Source organism: Somniosus microcephalus, chromosome 13, assembly GCF_052327205.1.
Source record: "Somniosus microcephalus isolate GS21.2 chromosome 13, FLI_Smic_1.0, whole genome shotgun sequence".
Taxonomy (NCBI): domain Eukaryota; kingdom Metazoa; phylum Chordata; class Chondrichthyes; order Squaliformes; family Somniosidae; genus Somniosus; species Somniosus microcephalus.
Genome location: NC_140999.1, coordinates 22,510,462 through 22,530,261, shown reverse-complemented (window position 1 = coordinate 22,530,261; position 19,800 = coordinate 22,510,462). Strand labels below are relative to the sequence as shown.

Sequence of the window (19,800 nt, the reverse complement as noted above, 5' to 3'; positions counted from 1 at the left end):
AATAAGGGCCTAGAAATTCGGTAGGCTTAGCGCCGCTTTTGAGGCGCTAGAGGGCCTAGCGCCGGAGATATGGCCAGTTTGGAAATTGAGTGGGTCCCTAAATCGGCGTTAGGCCGTTAGCGCTGCGCCGGCACCGATGACGTCATCGGTGTGCGCAGCGTCCCGGTTGCCATGGTAACCCGCCCGAACTCCGAAATTGACTTGCGGCCGCCTCGCCCGTGGCAGCCGCAAGCAACGTTCTGGCAGAGGTGCCTTACTGGACTTTGCGCCGGCGCATTAAAGGCCCCGCGGCGGCTGGCCGCTTTCCCGCCGGCCGCCTGGCCGCAGCTCCCTCCCCGGACTTCTCCCCCCCCCCCCCCCCCCCCCCCCGGGACAGATGCAAGCCCGGCACTTGTCCGAGGTGCCGGGCTCATTTTTACAATGATTTTCGCGGGCCGCGGCCGGGTGCAGGCAGCTCCTCCTTAAGGGAAGGAGGAGGCCTGCACTTCCCGAACCTGCCGCACCGCAGCGGGCGCCGCAGCGCCGGAATAGCGCCGCAATTCAGCGCGTAGCGCCAGTTTTCAGGCGCAAACAGCTTTCAGCAGCGCCGGCAGCCGTTTGGGCGCAGAACTAGTGAATTTTTGGCCCACCCAGCGCGACTTAGCTCCGGCACTAACTTCCGGCGCTAAAGCCGTCGCTGCGCCAAAACCCAATTTCTAGGCCAAGATTTCTAAAAGAATTAAATTAAAATAGAAAAAAAAGTTGTCCATTTATTGCGCCTAGCCCATAATTAAATACAAAATAGCATTGTCCGTGTTGAACAATAATAAAACTACAGCAGACACTTTTACCTTTGAGGAAACTAGTAATGGTACACATCTTGCTTTTAGGAATTAGCATTCTAATTCACAAAACATGACACAAAACGATGATTACAACTTAAACAGCTCCACAGAAATCGAATGTCTAGGGGAGGAAATTATATTTTATAAAAAGTCAAAAAGGTTTCCAAAAAAAAACCCGAAGTTACTTGCACTGGTGACAATATTATCGTGTAGAATTGCAATCATAGAGGAATTTTTTTTTCATGATATTCTTAAGAATGAAAAGTATACATGCAAACCTAGCAATGCAGCCAACTCTCAGGACAGGAAGCTTTTGGTGTACAATGCTGTTCATCTGGGATTGATTCTTCTTTTCAATATTAAAAACATTACAGGGTATTTTAGGAATACAGAAACAAAATAACAGCCAAATAATTTGAGTCGAAAAGCTTTCCCCGGGTCACCAGTACTACTCTGTTATTCTTTTAAAAAAAAGCAAGCTTTTCTTCTAATAAAGCATTTATACGTATTAGGGATTATAGCTCCATAGACATCTAATCATTCTTTGATGGAAAGAACATGAAGCATGTTGTGTATTATAGCAGCAAACATTCTTTGTGTGTTCGTCAGGAGTGTCTAATAGTAAAGACTAGCATCAACATGAGAATTTTACAAAAAACAAATTGTGAATAAACCTCCTTCCACAAAAAGGCTAAACAGGGCTGTGGTCTGGTGAAGCGTGCGTGACAGCTACTACACAATCAACATTGTCCTTTGATTTCTTAAGGTTAGTATACAGCCTGTCTTCAATGCTAGTAGTTAATTTGTCTATGGGATCCGCCCCTATCATCTGAGGCCCATACCCAAAGTTTGTGGAGCTATTTGTCTCTGTGAAGCCACTGATATGGCCTAAAGACTGCGGGAAGCCTGTTTGATCAATGACATTGCCTTGCTCAGCTGTCTCTTCCTCAATTATTTGGATTCTTTCTTCGATGTCAACACCGATCTGCTCTGGGCCTGGAGGTTCCGCCTCTGAGTGTTTAGATGTTGGTGATTTGATGTGTTCCTGGCCACCGTCAGTTGGCTCTTCATCGGTGGCACTGACAATGCGCGGCAAGATACTCTGGTATCGATGGTCAAGTGGATAATTCACACTGTCGCCTCTACGTAGAGGCGTTCGGTGCCGTTCCAATGCAGGTGGGTAGCGGATTCCTGGATCACTGTATTGCTTGGTCCTCTGCCACTGCTTGCGTAGATGGATACGAGACCGGTGCTTAGACTTCAGTGGAGAATCATCAAATTGAGGGTCATGCCGGAGAAATTCATTGAATAAGGCATCTGTTTTCTCATCAATACTGTAATCCCTTCTATGTAAATAGTCTCTAGTTACAAACATTTGGCCATATGGGGACCACCCAATGGGGCTTTCTGGTTCACCGCCTACTGCTCCTTCGTCCTCTAACTCTTCACTCAAGGTTTTTGTATCAAAACTTTCAAAGACAGTCCCTTTGCGCCCAGAACTTGTGAAGAACCTTCTTTTCTCTGAAGCCGTTTTGTCTTTGGTTCCAGTTTCACTGTCCCCCTTCAGAATTCTTTCTTCTGGTGGTTTGCTAGGTGCCTCTATAGATGCATAGCCACTGTCCATCTGGAGCAGCTTTCTTATGTTAGATTCGCTGTCGCTGCCACGCTCTGATTCAACGCTATCCTGTTTGGCTCCTTTGCTTGCAGATCTCTCGTCAAGACCTTCAGCTTCATCAGCCACGTCCTGGGAAAGGGTGCTGGGCAGGCCGCCCACTGAGCACACGCTCTCTGCGTCGCTCCGGACTGAATCCTTATCATTGCTGCTCTGGTCTGATGATACGTAAAGCTCGAGAGAAGCTCGAAGGTTCCAGATATCTCGGTAGATCTTCTGTTGGTCTGAGCTCTCCCTCCTTTCAGCACTTTCACTCCCGCTTGGCAGAATCTCTGCCGCATCTAACCTGAAAGAAAACCAAGCTTATCTCAGGAAAATGTGGGACATAGCAGCACAGCATTTACAAAACTTAACTTCAACAAAGCTTGGTTTTTCACAATGCTATTTTTATCTCCCAACTAGGAGGAGTTAGATTGTTTTGGTTGACGTGCTTGTTGACCCTGCCAACTCACATTCAGTTTTGAGCTGTCAAAATAATTTATTTTCTGCCTCCTATTTTCTAACTAGTGGCTTGCAATAGAATTGCTTTCCTCTTTTGCATTGCCCCAACACTGTGATGTCCATCCACATATAAGGATATGCCAGCTTCATTTTAGAAAAAAAAATGACAACAGGCTGGGGAAGACGGGCACTACGTTCTCTGTGACCAGTTCTGTTCTGTCTTTCACTGACAGGAGTGTGTGTCCTGTGGGTGATGCAATGTCAGGTGAAATGCTCCATATCCTCAGGATGCCCAGCTGAGAACTGGAAAGAAAAACGTAAAATGTATTGCCTGATCGAATTAAGACTCAGGACTTAAATCTTTGCCGTTGGGATGGGAAGAAGCACCTCAACTGCTATGCTACAAGTTAGTGTGCATTTTTAATTATTACTCTAGTTGTTTACACACCCGATTTCTAATGATGCCATCATCTCTTTCTCTATCCAATAGATTTTGTGACCTGTTTGTTGAGGACAAAATTTTCAGTTGAAACGGCAATGAGAATAAAATTAACTGAACATGCACTGTTAGCAAAGAGCATTATGTTTGCTCCATAGCAACAAGTCAGTGGGAAGGAAGGTTGATTGTCAGTACTCTGCCTCCTGCATATGCTCAGTGGGAATGCAGAAGTCCTGTTAGAAGGAAAACTGTGGGAAGTCGTTCATAGTTCAACAGGTGTTTTTTGCACCTTGAATACACTCATTCGTGGTGTTCAGACCAGAAATATTCCTTGCAGCACCTTGATAATGCAGCCCCAGTTCTTCTGGCAAGAGGCACTCAACTTGCAACTTAGCTTTGAATGCTAAAACCCTTTAGCTTCAGGCTGCAATGGTTAATTTCCCAGCTACAGAGCATTTCCAGGCAAGTGACTCAAGTCAAGGTTCAGAATTGCTGTTATACATACATTGTATGAATCCGAATAAGGTTTTAGGCCATACAATAAAGCTGACATAAAACTCGAGTTAAAGTATTTTCTCAGTTTGGACCACGGATGAGGCTAGGAGTGGCCAAAACAATAAGCCAATGGAATGCAATGAGATTGAATTTGGGCAATGAACTGTTTGAATTAATTTTCTCCACTCATATTTGATACTGAAGATGAGATCATCCTTTGTGATATCGCTACCCACTTGGGTTATAAATAGAGCCAGCAGTTTACTCTGAATGCAATGTTTTTAGGAGGCCACACATCACCTTGGGGTAGAAAAAAGTTTACGTTGTTGCACCTCCGATCAGATCACCAGAGCTTAGGCATGTCAAATCTCACACATTTTCAGCCTATATGATGAACTTGCGCCAAACCAATTAATGTATTTGTCAGTCTATGGGCTGGATTTTCCAAGCCCCGAGGAGGCGGGCATGGAGGCGGGACAGATGGCAAAGCCGCCCCCATCCCGCCTCCCTGCCCTTTTGCCAGGAGGCGGGAAGATGTGCAGCTTCGAGTCCCGTCTCCTGGAGGCGGGAAAGGCTTTTAATCCTTTTAACTGCCTGTTAACAGGTAGTAAACAGGCAGAAAAAGGATTAGTGCCATTTTACCTTCATAGATGAAGGCTTCCTGACCTCGGAGAACCCCGCCGGGTTGGAGGAGACGTGGAGGAGGTCTGCGGCGATCGGAGGCACCTGGAAGTAAGGTGTAGAGGTGAGTGATGGGTGCAAGTTTGGAGTGGTAAGTATGCAAGGTGAGTGATAAGTTTGAAAAAGTGTGCACTTACCTTGTTTTCTTCCTACAGCCTTTAGTCCCGCTGGATCGGGAGAGCCAACATACTGCTTGTCAATTTCACAGAATGGCTGTTGGAACTTCCGTTCCTACAGACATGTGAAATTTACAAATTTTAAAGGTTTGATGAGTCCTCAACACAAGGACTCATCAAACTAAAGAGAATGGCAGTGTTTGACAGCTTCACAGCGCTGTCAAACGCTGTAATTTCTTCTTTTAAGGGGTCTTGACAGATAGCACGTCTGACGTTGACGTGATCTGTCAGTGACTTCCTCCCTAATTGGCCTGCTGAACCCGCAGGGCGGGCTTAACAAGGTCAATCAGGGGAAAATCCCTCTGGTTGGTCAGGCGAGGATGGAGGCGGGACATTGACACGACAAGCAGCTGTCCCGCCTCCAACTCTCCTCCATTCACAAAATCCAGCCCAAAGTCTCAGAACTGATTCTACTGTCGGAGGTGCTGTCTTTCGGATGAGACGTTAAACCGAGGACCCGTCTGCTCTCTCAGGTGGACGTAAAAGATCCCATGGCACTATTTCGAAGAAAAGCAGTGGAGTTATCCCCGGTGTCCTGGCCAATGTTTATCCCTCAACCAACATCACTAAAGCAGATTATCTGGTCATTATCACATTGCTGTTTGTGGGACCTTGCTGTGCGCAAATTGGTTGCCACGTTTCCCACATTACAGCAGTGACTCCACTTCAAAAAGTACTTCATTGGCTGTAAAGCACTTTGAGACGTCCAGTGGTCGTGAAAGGCGCGATATAAATGTAAGTTTTTCTTTCTTTTTACTATAAGTGGCTCTGCAGTGCGCTGACGCTCCTGTGGGCGCTAGAATCTGCCCTGTTTACAGAGCACTGGCTTCAAAAAGAAAAAAAAACTGTGCATGTGTAAGTTTGGACAAGTGAACTTATTACAACTAGTTACATTTTTTTGTTAGTGGGCCTCTCCTGATGTCGGGAAAAGGTCCACACAGATCAGCAAAGCTCACCGCGGCCGTGGCCAAAATTACTGTCTGGCAGCGGCATGCCCTAGATGGTGCAAGAAAAAACCATCAACAGGCCTGGACTCTCTTTACTCCTCAAGCACCAGTCATATACACATTATAGTCAAACCCTTTAATTCCTTTGAAGGCGGCACTATCATCAGATCAGTTATGGGAAGTGAGTAATCTAATAATAATAATCTAATGGCATAGATAAAGTGGATACAGAGGACCTATTTCCCTTAGCAGAGGGGTCAAAAACCAGGGGGAACTGATTTAAAGTAATTGGTGGAAGGTTTAGAGGGGATTTGAGGGGAAATGTCTTCGCCCAGAGGGTTGTGGGGGTCTGGAACTCACTGCCTGAAAGGGTGGTAGAGGCAGGAACCCTAACCACATTTAAAAAGTACTTGGATGTGCACTTGGGACACTCTAACCTGCAGGGCTATGGACCACGAGCTGGAAGTGGGATTCGGCTGGGTAGCTGTTTATTGGCCAGCGCGGACACGATGGGCCGAAATGGCCTCCTTCCGTGCTGTAACTTTCTATGATTCTATGATTCTATTCTAATAGAACACCTTCCCCCTCAATCTGTAAGGGGAATTTGCAAAAAAAAAAAGAAATCAGCCTTGATTGAGAGAGAAGAGAATGTGGACATGGGATTTTAAAGAGGTTAAGCTGATTTTACAAGTCTAACAAGGTGAAAGTAGTACAGTTTCAGCTCATTCAACAATAATGTTTTTACTTTTTGGAGCTGCTCAAAAATCCAATAAAGAATTTACATAGAACTTACGGTGCAGAAATGGGCCATTTGGTCCAAATAGTCTATGCCGGTTATGCTCCACATGAGCCTCCTCCCATCCCATTAGTCTGACTATGTACTGGTATGTAAGTAACCAAAAGGGAAAGTCTGGTATTTACTATGGCAGTTGAGAACTAATTCTAATTGAAGAGTGGTGATTTAAATCAATGTAAAATAGCACAATAACAGTGAGTAGGACAGAAGCAGCAGCAACCATTAAAGTGGTACTACAATCGTACAGGGCTTGAGTTTATAGACTTATCTGCACGGGGATCAGAGATATGCCATTTTACCATTGCAGGACACTGGCAATGGCGCATGAACAAAGTTGTGTGGGCAAGAAAATGATTGCGTGGAACTCAAATCACATTGAATTAGAGAGAGAGATACAAGAATTTGCAGGAACAATTCTCACAATGGCACCAGTCCAACTTGTTAACATTATTTTGGTCGACAAGTTTTCCCCCTTCATTTCTCCACTGGAGCTTCTTCCCATTAGGAAGGGGGGGGGGGCGGGCTGGAATGTTACCTTATTTCACACCTACTATCAGTGGTATCCTATATTCAGCTAACAGGAGGTGTGTTCACAGCAAAACCAATGGTGTCATTTTTTCTCATCCTCCTAAGACTGGTTTAGGTCATTATCGGTCCAGCCTAGAATCAGAGAAGCTCCCTCCCAACAGGCAGCCAGGGCTGAACGACAGGCAGCCCACGGATCTCAACCCACAGCCATCTGGTTGGAAGGCAGCCATTTCCAGAGCCTGACTGACTGCTACATTTTCATTTTAAAATGATATATACGCATATTCAATTCAATTAGCTATCTTTTTCATTATTATGAAGAAAGCACGTATTCAAAGTAAAGGAAGAGCAGAATCCTTTGCAAACTGTACAGTTATTAATTAAAGGACTACGTTAAGATGAGAACATGTACTTAAACATATTTTCAACTGTGTATTTTTCTTCTGAGTCGAGCTCGCATTACAAATAAGGAGTGGGATTGTATCAGTGCCACTGCATGTATAATTTATGCTTCAAAATTTCAGTCCCTCTTTTAGGTTTTAATTATAGCTCCCACTCGGTTCCAGCAAATGATTAAGAAAAAATGTGAATGGAACCATAAATTTTTCAACACTCTCCAGCTTTCACAATGCGAAACACATCATCTGCAGTCTACTTCCTGCAAGGCTCCTCCCTAACTCGAGTTTTACATTCACAAAACCGGACAGGACTTGAGTATGCATAGTTATGCAACGTGCTCACTCTGCTCTTGCTTTTTTAGGACTTAGCTCGGTTAATTCTTGCCCACACAGACCGGATGAGATTTCTGCTCATTATGCTGTAAAGACCTGTGGACCTCATGTGGTGTCGCTCATGGTGTGTTGGAGGATATTCTGTTTCATTAGGACAGGACAAGATCATTAAACCATGTAATGCACAATGTATTATTCTGGTTTGAAGGTGGAGATGCACGGCTTTAAATTCTCAAAACTCAAATTGCTGCAAATAGACATGTCTCGAAGTCAGTTGTAAGCTAATTCCTCTTCGGCTCTTCATGAGTTCAATTAGAGGATAATTGATTCTCAGATTGGCAACTGGCTTTTCCCCAAGGTCACAAAACATTGCAGGAAATGACTGTCTTTCTTTTCTGTGAGTTTGTTTAACATCTGTAACACAAGTTGACATCTGAAGTGTGATGGGTTCCAAACATGCAGACACACATATAGAATATCCCAGTTCAGCTTGAACGGCTGGTTACGAAAGATTCTTGCCAAATACTACCTTACAGACACAGCTATGTACAAGTGACAACGAGGTAGATTTGATGGATTAGCAGGCTCCACACAGAGCTTTGTGCGAGGGGGGATGATTATGGGCAATTCTGGTGCTGAGGTCAGTTTGCCCAACACAATTTTCCATCCATTAAATTAATGAAAATCGTACAGGGCATGCTGACCTCTATAGCAGATTTCCTGACAAGTGCCCCTGTTGTTTGAATCTCTGTACTAGGAGTGCTAATCCATAAATTCTAGCCCAAAATAAATAAAACTCAAATTAAGTTGATGGGGTAGAATTCCGTCTTGGATGGTTGCACAAAATAGGCAGAATCGCACAGGCTGCCACTTATACGCCCCGCCCGATATTCGGTTGAATTGAAGTCATATACGATACGGAGGAATTTCTATACCCATAGGCATTTCTAATTATTTATTTAAATGGTTGTTAAGTTGCTTAAGTGAGATGTATCCCACCTGTCTTTATCCACTTGCCATCTACCAAACTGGCCTCCTCCTTTGTGAGTGCAGTTAAGGTACATTGCTAGAAGATTTTAGAAGCGCTTGCTTGATGCTGCATTGGGTACAAAATGGAAAATACTTCTCATTTTCACCTGCTTGTCATCACTCATCCCTTGAAACATGTACGCATGTCAAAGAAGTTCAGAAAGATACAGCAGGGTCATTGATTGTGATACAGCTACCTCTGAATTCCATTGACCTTATGGCACGCCGCATACTCATGTTTATCCAGTGAGTATGTGATCTCGGCCGAGGCAGATTCTAGTGAGGCTCTGTTTTCCGAGGAGACAGAGTGAAAATTGAGGACTTTGTGCCATTCACAACAGCTGGTTACAGAGTGGCCTTGGTAGGATCTAGGGATAGGCTGAAACCTGCCTCTTTGGTTGGGTATAGTCTGTGGTGTTGGAGGGACGAGGAAAGGTGGAAAAAAAAAGTTGAAACTAAATTTCTAAAAATACTTTCAATTGTTCGTGATACTTATTTTTTTTATGTATGACAAGCAGATCATTTACATGATATCATTAGATGTGTTAGTAAAGTTATAATTTTAGAATTATTAATTTTGTTTTCCAATGAGTGACGATGAAGCCAGACAAAGTCGTAAGAAGAAAGAATTGTACTGACAGAGGGCGTAATTACAGCTCTCGGGAACGTCCCTCAGTACATTCCATACAATAAATTACTTTCAAGTTCAGTCATTGGCTGGGATTTTCTGCAGGTAGGTGGGTTAGGGGGCAGGGACCTCCGAGGTGGGCGGGAAACCTGGGAGGTCGGGTTTCCCCGCAGGCCCTGCCGACTTTAACGGCAGGGCCTGATTTGCACGTGAGGCCTCGGTTTCTCGCCCGCAGCCAGCCAGATTGAAAGGCTGGCTGGCTGCGGGCGGGTAGGCCTGCAGCTGCAGAGAGGGAGTGAGGGGTCGGTCCGGGGGTGGGATTGCAGGGGTCTCGGTCTGGGATCGCGGGGGGGGGGGGGGTCTGGGATAGTGGGGGAGTTGGGGATCGTGGGGGGTTTGGGGATCGCGTACTGGCGGGGGGGGGGGGGGGGGGGGGTCTGCGGCAGGATCGGCAGGAGTGGGGGGTCGGCCGGGGGATCGGTGGGAGGCGGGGGGTGGGGGAGAGGATTGTGGCTGGCCTCAGCATCATCGCCGGGGGGAGGGGGAGGTTCCATGGTGGGGATTGGAGGCCTGGAGAGGTGATTGGAGGCCTTGTGGTGGGATCTCCGATCATGGGGAGTGGGTTAGGGACCCTGCATCCGGGATGTAGGTATAAAGCCACTTACCTTCTGGATCCAGCAGTCCCCACCTTGATTTAACTGCCAAGTTTCACGAATTGTGTGAAACCCATCCACATGCAGATAAATTAAAAATGGAGGTGAAAAAAGAGGCTTCCTGTCTCATTATAATATTTAAATTGACGTACCGCCCTGGAACAGGATGGTCGCCCGCCACTCCCCCGCCTCTGTTAAAACTGGAAGTGGGCGGGTTGGAGGCGGGATCAGGCCGTTTTTAATAATTTAACTGCCCCCACGCACCAAACCCACCCTTTTTTTAGGGGAAAATTCCAGCCATTGTTTTTATTTTACACCAGTCATTTTGTACACAACAATATTCTACAAACTGCAATGAGATAAATGACCAGCTACTCTGTTTCTGGTGGTGTTGATTGAGGGATGAATGCTAGGTAGGACACCAGGAGAATTCCTTTCTCTTTAATGTTCACCGAGTCACCAGAACAGCAGATATCAGTTATGTTTATGCAAAAACTGCATTTTAGAAGCCTGTGGTTTACAGGCAGAAGTGAAGACTAAGCCCCCCACAATGGGCGGGATAGGATTGAGGGAGTTAAAAATTTTAAATCGCGCAATGCGACCCCAACCCGTTGCATATGCACTTTAAAAAAAAATGTGTTTGGACGTCGCTGGCAAGGCCAGCATTTATTGCCCATCCCTAGTTGCCCTTGAGAAGGTGGTGGTGAGCCGCCTTCTTGAACCGCTGCAGTCCGTGTGGTGAAGGTACTCCCACAGTGCTTTTAGGGAGGGAGTTCCAGGATTTTGACCCAGTGACGATGAAGAAACGGCGATATATTTCCAAGTCAGGATGGTGTGTAACTTGGAGGGGAACTTGGAGGTGGTGGTGCTCCTATGTGCCTGCTGCCCTTGTCCTTCTAGGTGGAAGAGGTCGTGGGTTTGGGAGGTGCTGCCGAAGAAGCCTTGGCGAGTTGCTGCAGTGCATCTTGTAGATGGTACACACGGTGCGCCGGTGGTGCAGGGAGTGAATGTTTAAGGTGGTGGATGGGGCGCACATCAAGCGGGCTGCTTTGTCCTGGATGGTGTTGAGCTTCTTAAGTGTTGTTGGAGCTGCACTCATCCAGGCAAGTGGAGAGTATTCCATCACACTCTTGACTTGTAGATGGTGAAAAGGCTTTGGGGAGTCAGGAGGTGAAGCACTCGTCACAGAATATCTAGCCTCTGACCTGCTCTTATAGCCACAGTATTTATGTGGCTGGTCAATGGTGACCCCCAGGATGTTGATGGTGGGGGCTTTGGTGATGGTAATGCCGCTGAATGTCAAGGGACGGTGGTTAAACTCTCGCTTGTTAGAGATAGTCATTGCCTGGCACTTGCGTGACGCGAATGTTACATGCCACTTATCAGCCCAAGCCTGAATGTCATCCAAGTCTTGCTGCATTCAGGTATGGACTACTTCATTATCTGAGGAGTTGCGAATGGCACTGAACACTGTGCAATCATCAGCGAGCATCCCCACTTCAGACCTTATGATGGAGGGAAGGTCATTGATGGAGCAGGTGAAGATGGTTGGGCCTAGGACACCGAGGAACTCCTGCAGTGATGTCCTGGGGCTGAGATGATTGACCTCCAACAACCACAACCATCTTCCTTTGTGCTAGATATGACTCCAGCCAGTGGAGCGTTTTTCCCGTGATTTCCATTGACTTCAATTTTGCTAGGGCTCCTTGATGCCACACTCGGTCAAATGCTGCCTTGATGCCAAGGGCAGTCACTCTCACCTCACCTTTGGAATTCAGCACTTTTGTCCATGCTTGGACCAAGGCTGTAATGAGGTCTGGAGCTGAGTGGTCCTGGCGGAACCCAAACTGAACATCGGTGAGCATGTTATTGGTGAGTAAGTGCCGCTTGATAGCACTGTCGATGACACCTTCCATCACTTTGTTGATGATTGAGAGTAGACTGATGGGGCAGTAATTGGCCGGATTAGATTTGACCTGCTTTTTGTGGACAGGACATACCTGGGCAGTTTTCCAGATTGTCGCGTAGATACCAGTGTTGTAGCTGTACTGGAACAGCTTGGCTAGAGGCGCGGCTAGTTCTGGAGCACAAGTCTGCCACGGTGCGCCGGTGGTGCAGGGTGTGAATGTTTAAGGTGGTGGATGGGGTGCCAATCAAGCGGGCTGTTTTGTCCTGGATGGTGTCATTTTTACGACGGTGAGTTGCGTGGCGTGTCTGTGTCCCGCTCTTGAGTGGTTGGACAGTTCAATATAATATTTAAATCAAACCCCTCAAGCAAACTTTCTGCCAATCGTGGCCTCTCCTCTCTGCCATGCTCAGCCGACCCCGCACCACCCCCAAACCTGTGATCTGAGAAATGTCTGGGAAACCCAACTGGCCAAGTCTTGGGGGTTTCTAGTGCAGCAGGGTGTTATTTTTACTAATAAAGTCCATTTTATTGTGCAATAACCATTTTCCTATAGATTGAGCCTCGTCTGTCTTTCCCGCCCAGCAGCTGGCCAGCCTGTCAATCCGGCCGCTGCCGGGCGGGAAACAGAATAAAAAATGACAATGAGATCCTGCCATTAAATTCGGCAAGACCTCCGCATTCCCGGGATTTCTGGGTTTCCCACCCACAACTCCGCTCCCTTCCCGCCTCCCCGTAAATATCGGCGCCATTAAGTCAGGGCAGGAAATTGTGTGATGAGTCTTGATTTCAAAACAGTGAGGATTGCATGGAGGAGGAGGAGGAATCTGTAGGATGGAGATGGGGAGATTGGAGGTTAGATGGAAGAGAAAGATCAACAATCACCCAAGCTTTTCCTTGTATTCTTTCCAGGGGTGCAAGAGAAAAGCTTCCCCAACTATGGGGAAATATACTGAGGTCTTGGTTACACTTGTGCTCTCATGAATGGTAAGAGTTGTTGAGGGGAAAATAAGTGTCTTGCATGAAAGAGGAAACTGAGTCTCTTGGAGATAGTTTTAGCAATGGAGGATATATGGTATTTCCATTTGAGTTCAGAGGAAATAGTGAGGCTAAGAACGTCTGTAGAAGAGGAAAGGCTAAAGGTGAAGTCATCAAAGGTAAGTGGATATACTTGTGAGACATGAAGGAACTGAAGTGTCATGGAAATTCCTTAATTCAGTATTGTGTTATTCAACGTGTAGGAAATTTGAGCTGATTTAAACAGAAACAGATTTACCAATATAGCCTCCATGTGATTTAAGGACACCAGAGTTACTTTCAATTTGTTTCTCAGACATATTGTTCATTCATATTGCTGAGTTCATATCAGAATGAATCTGGTTTAGTATGAACTTTGGAAAGTACATGGCAATATATCCCTCCCCTATACTTGTAACACGACAGTATGAAAACTCACCCGCCAGTTCCAAGTTTCTCATGGCAGGATGAGAGTAGCAATGGCAATTTAGGTGGGTGATTGGCCTTGGGCTGGATGGAGTAATTGATCTCTGTGTGTATCTCCTGGCAGGATGTGACGCTGCTGTAGTGACATCCTACACTCTCCCCGAGTGGATAATTGGATACGAGATGTTCAATGCTCCCACCACGCCTGGGTTGCTACCCAGAAAGAACTTACCAGTTACTCTCGGTACAGATATAAACACAGGATCTGCCTGCTTAGAGGAGAGATGATGAGATCACTACTTCCTTTTCTGCTACGAACCCAAGCCATCTGTTCTCACAACTTTAGAATGAATTCACTGCTGTTGTTCCTGTTTGAGGTTGAGCCGTGTTTACACTCCATGATCACATTCAGTTCAAAGATTTCCAAGCACTTACATATCTATGTGCATCGAATCAGATCTTCTGTAGACCGGCATTAAATTACCCAGCCTGACACACGAACTGAGCTTACACTCGAGCCAGAATAATGACAGGAGATTCACATCAACAACAACAACTTGTATTTATATTGCGCCTTTAACGTAGTAAAACGTCCCAAGGCGCTTCACAAGAGTATTAAAAGACAAAAAATTTGACACCAAGCCACAAAAGTAGAAATTAGGGCAGGTGACCAAAAGCTTGGCCAAAGAAGTAGGCTTTAAGGGAGCGTCTTAAAGGAGGAAAGAGAGGTAGCGAGGCGGAGAGGTTTAGGCAGGGAATTCCAGAGCTTAGGGCCGAGACAACAGAAGGCACGGCCACCAATGGTTGAGCGATTATAATCAGGGTTGCTCAAGAGGGCAGAATTAGAGGAGCACAGATATCTCGGGGAGGGGGTTGTGGGGCTGAAGGAGATTACAGAGATAGGGAGGGGCGAGGCCATGGAGGGATTTGAAAACAAGGATGAGAATTTTGAAATCGAGGCGTTGCTTAACCGAGAGCCAATGTAGGTCAGTGAGCACAGGGGTGATGGGTGACCGGGACTTGGTGCGAGTTAGGACACGGGCAGCCGAGTTTTGGATGACCTCAAGTTTACATAGGGTGGAACGTGGGAGGATGGGCATGGATGGGGGGTTCAGCAGCGGATGAGCTGAGGCAAGGGTGGAGACAGGCGATATTACGGAGGTGGAAATAGGCATTCTTAGTTATGCTGCGGATATGTGGTCGGAAGCTCATTTCAGGGTCAAATATGACACCAAGGTTGCGAACAGTGTGGTTCAGCCTCAGACAGATGTTAGGGAGAGGGATGGAGTCAGTGGCTAGGGAACGGAGTTTGTGGCAGGGACCGAAAACAATGGCTTCAGTCTCCCCAATATTTCAATTGGAGAAAATCTCTGCTCATCCAGAACAGGATGTCGGACAAGTAGTCTGACAATTTAGAGACCGTGGAGGGATCGAGAGAAGTGGCGGCGAGGTCGAGCTGGGTGTCGTCAGCCATTTGTCGTGGTTTAATGCAAAATCTCTTTCTTCGTGGCTCTGTGCTACTCCACATCTCGGAGGCAGGAGTTTTTACTCCACTTATCAACTGGAGTAAATAAAGCTGCGTCATTTACACTCGGATTAGTATCAAATTAGCTGCAAATTTACAACCAAAATACACAGCAATACATGGACAGTACAGAGCAACATTGCAACTCTACCAAGTTAATAACCTGGGGTGCGGGGAAGGGAAGATTTGCTCTTGCTATATATAGTGACACTGTGAATGCATTTAACACATGTTTAGAATACCATGCCACATAGCAACCAAAGCAATTCTTCCCTCTTGGGCATTACCTGTTGCCTGCTTTGGGTTGTACACACGTCTGGAAGAATATATGTCAAATAACGTGTGGAATAACATATGGAATTATGGTGCTCAGGGAAGAATCAAAGAATCCTGATCTTGTCATGAAGCATAAAAATGAATGGAAGTAATTTTAACAGCGTCAGCTGAACTGCAAGATTCAATTACGGCCTTTAAAACTCTCAGCAGTATCTGCTATTTTCTACAATATATTCTGTTTTAAAATATATTTATAAAGTCATTGGGGTAGATTTTTTTGTTCAGTATCGCCTGCAGTGCAGAAAGGAAAATCTGGCAGGGATGTCTGCATGCCCCTAACAGAACCTGCAAGGAAAATCCGGCAGATTCTGTTACCGCATCCGATCCTCCCCACCAGATTTTCCCTTTCTGCACCTCACCCGGGTTTTGCTTAATACCCAGGGTATGACTATCATAGTTTCAGTGCTTAGGTTTTATTTTCTGAAGTGCAGAAAATGATTAACAGTTGTTCAGCCCTAGTTACCTTGGTGTCAGTTAAGGATAATCCAGATTCAACATCATTAAAAGAGTCCAACTTATTCAGAGTAATTTTGACTTTGTGCAGTAATGTAAAAACGGGAGCTTGTGAATCGACAGCCCGTTTTACATCTCACCTGATTCTTATTCCCATTGAAGTCAATTGAAATAAAAGTCAGGAGAGATGTAAAATAGCCTACTGATTCGCTATCACACATTTTACATTATCGTACAAAGTCAAAATTACCCTCATTGTGACACAATCAGTGCAAAATAATATTAATTCAAGCAGCAAAGCAAATTGCTTTCTCCAGTCATCTACTGAGAAGCTGGCATTCAGTATTTAGAAATATATTATTCTTTTGTCAAGAAGTTTGGTAAGTCTGTATGCACACCCACTCACACACACTCTCTCATACACACACACACACACACAATCATACACACACTCATACACCCACACTCTCATACACACTCGTACACATACACTCGTACACCCACACTCTCATACACACACACACTCTCGTACACACACTCTCGTACACACACACACACTCGTACACACACACTCGTACACACTCGTACACACACACACTCTTGTACACACACTCGTACACACACACACTCGTACACACACTCTCGTACACACACACACACTCATGTACACACACTCATACACACACACACTCATACACACACACTCTCGTACACACACACTCTTGTACACACACACACTCATACACACACACTCTCATACACACACACTCTCATACACACACACTCTCATACACACACTCGTACACCCACACTCTCATACACACACACACTCTCGTACACATACACACTCTCGTACACACAGTCGTACACATACGCTCGTACACCCACACTCTCATACACACACACACTCTCGTACACACACACTCGTACACACACTCTCGTACACACACACTCTTGTACACACACTCATACACACACACTCTCGTACACACACACTCGTACACACTCGTACACATACACTCGTACACCCACACTCTCATACACACACACACTCTCGTACACACACTCGTACACACACACTCTCGTACACCCACACTCTCATACACACTCTCGTACACACACTCGTACACACACACTCTCATACACACACTCGGACACACACACTAACACACTTGTACACACACACACTCGTACACACACACTCTCGTACACACACACTCTCGTACACACACTCGTACACACACACTCATACACACACTCGGACACACACACTAACACACTTGTACACACACACACTCTCGTACACACACTAACACACTCATACACACACACACTCTTACACACACACTCGTACACACACACACTCGGACACACACACTAAGACACTCGTACACCCACACAATCGTACACACACAATCGTACACCCACACACACAATCGTACACACACACAATCGTACACACTCTCGTACACACACACACAAAATCGTACACACACTCGCACACACACAATCGTACACACACTTGTACACACACACACATACCCACAATCGTACACCCACACAATCGTACACACACTCATACACACACACACAATCATACACACTTGTACACTCGTACACCCACTCATACACACACACTCGTACACCCACACTCACACATACCCACTCACACACGCAATTGTACACACTCGTACACCCACACTCTCGTGCACACACTCATACAAACACTCATACACCCATACAAGCATACACACACTCTTGTATACACACACACACTCTTTCATACATCTCACGATTGTTGGTTCTTATAGTAAATCATTTTAATTCACATGAAAAATGCAAAAGAAAATGTTCCGATTCTTTGAATCACAACAGATTGAACAATACCTGCCAACTGACGGAGGTGGACTGGAGGGGGGTTGTGCAAATGGAGTCGGAGAGGTGCAAAAGGTGACGTCATCTGTGTGGGCAATGTACTGTATAATATCAGTCTGGTGAGGATCCTGGTCTTCCCGTTCCATGCTCTCACTGGCAGCACGCTGTCGATGGAACTGGTGTCTCTTTGGAGACCCTAACAAACGCAAATGATTCCATTAGTAAATGAATATGCAAATGTATAAGTAAACATTCGAAAGTTCTTAGGCTGCAGTTATACTGCTTGTTGATGGTCATAAATAGGAATATCTGCATCCAGAGAGGAGACATTTAAAACTTTTTGTTTTTACACTCTTCCTTGAGGTACACTTTGCTCAGATTGATATTCTTCTTTAATGTATTCTACCCATAATATGTAATTTCTTGATATTATTATGTGCTTATATATTCAAAATATTTTCACTTCCTGCCATTTGTATCATTGGTAAGTGTATTTTGAAATTCCTATTATGCAAACTTCCTGGTGTGTACAATCTCCCCAGGACTACTCATCCAGGCTCGCTTTATTATCCACGGACTTACCCTGCTCTCACTGGAATCTGCAGCCTCCCTTAGAATTACTCTACATTGTCCAGCTTCATTTCAGGGGGTTGAAATTCCTCAGCACATTATTTTTAGCACACTGATTAACACCATGCCATGTGAGCACTATTTTAAATGGAGAATATTTAATGCACACCCATTAGTCAGAACGCTAATAATATTGCAAAGGAATTTTATCGCCAGACCATTAAAAAAAAAGCTTTGTTCTTATCCACCTTCCTCCAGATCACATTCCAGTACAATTCCCTATATCAGACAGGGTCATTTCCTACTACATATACAGGTTGACAAATACACCATACACTGTACGAAAACAGTAAAAGAAATATAGAAAAGTCATCGAGGTTGAAAATGTATTGAAGGAAGTAATACACCTTTAAATGTAATTATTTAGATACTGATTGGACCTATCAATAGATCGTACATGGAGAAGCTCGGGTATATGTTCAAATTCAGGTAAATGTAGACGTGATTTAAGTGGAATTCCAATTCAAGCACAGAAAGCCCCACTTGACATTCACTCCTATTTTATTGAATTCCATTTTCAAGCATAATATTTCCTTACATTACAACGACTACACATCAAAATACTTCATTGCCTGTGAAGTGCTTTGGATATCCTGAGGCCGTGACAGTTCCTTTCTCTCTTCTTTCGTTCTAATATTCAAATATAAATTCTTGCTCCAAGCATTGACATATTTGCTTCTTAGCTCTGCTTTAAGTGTTCAAGGTTTGCTGAATATTAACCAGCGCCCATCGTCCTAACTCCAAATTCAGATACAGACATATGTTTTAGAAGCCTGATCACTTTTATGTCATTTTTCTATTGATTTCTGCTGTGGTTTACATTGAATCTCTGAATAAATGATTAACTTACAACAGTGACTCCACTTCAAAAGTACTTCACTGGCTGTAAAGCGCTTTGAGACGTCCGGTGGTCGTGAAAGGTGCTATATAAATTGAAGCCTTTCCTTCTTTTCTTTAACTGTGCTATGGTACAAAGATTTTTAAATTGTGTGCCTTTCTCCGCAACTTATAGACATCTTGATTCATTCATTATTTTGGTAGAAGCAAAAACATGTTGCAGACTCGTCATACACTTAACAGGATCCAGCTGGGCGCTACGTATAATAGTGAAGTTTAGTAATTAGATGGAAATTGAGAGACAGATGCAAACAAAGAAAAAGAGGCAAAGGAGAGAAACGGAAAAAAAGTGCTGTCATGAGAAAAAAAGAAAGAGGATATCCAGCTGATGAGGTACTAAAATGGACACTCGACTTGAGACAAGGGTACATAAAAAAAGAGATCAGACATTGAGGTGGAGAGTTTTAATTTCTTTCATGTGCATTTTTTCAATGCACAGTTTTTGCATTCAACTTAAATTCTGCAGTAACTCTACAAAATATAGCAGAGAGATAAATTTAATGCAAATGTGTCAGCTACTGTGATAAAAATAACATGTTGAAGAAATTAACCCACTAAAATGTTTTTCCTTCCTTCTTTCCAAAATTCAAATCAGGCCCTGGGCAGAAGTCAGCCCTTCCTGTGTGCCCTGATCTTCGATGGGAGCACGGCCACTGTTTCTGGTGCCAGCCCACAACTTACCAGATTTATTGAAT

The 19,800-nt window shown here is 44.8% G+C and overlaps 1 protein-coding gene across 3 annotated transcripts in view; it reads right to left on the bottom strand.

The window, feature by feature from the left end:
* Positions 1 to 378: 378 nt before the first annotated feature.
* Positions 379 to 19,800, bottom strand: part of cbarpb (CACN subunit beta associated regulatory protein b) — a 263,276-nt gene continuing 243,854 nt past the window's right edge. For all 3 annotated transcript variants that reach the window (XM_086004615.1, XM_086004614.1, XM_086004613.1), the window contains 2 exons: positions 17,591 to 17,774; positions 379 to 2,782 (listed from right to left, as the gene is read on the bottom strand). In XM_086004615.1, the coding sequence (XP_085860741.1) occupies positions 1,516 to 2,782; positions 17,591 to 17,774 (1,451 nt within the window). In that variant the 3' untranslated portion in view covers positions 379 to 1,515. The remainder of the gene's footprint in view (positions 2,783 to 17,590; positions 17,775 to 19,800) is intronic.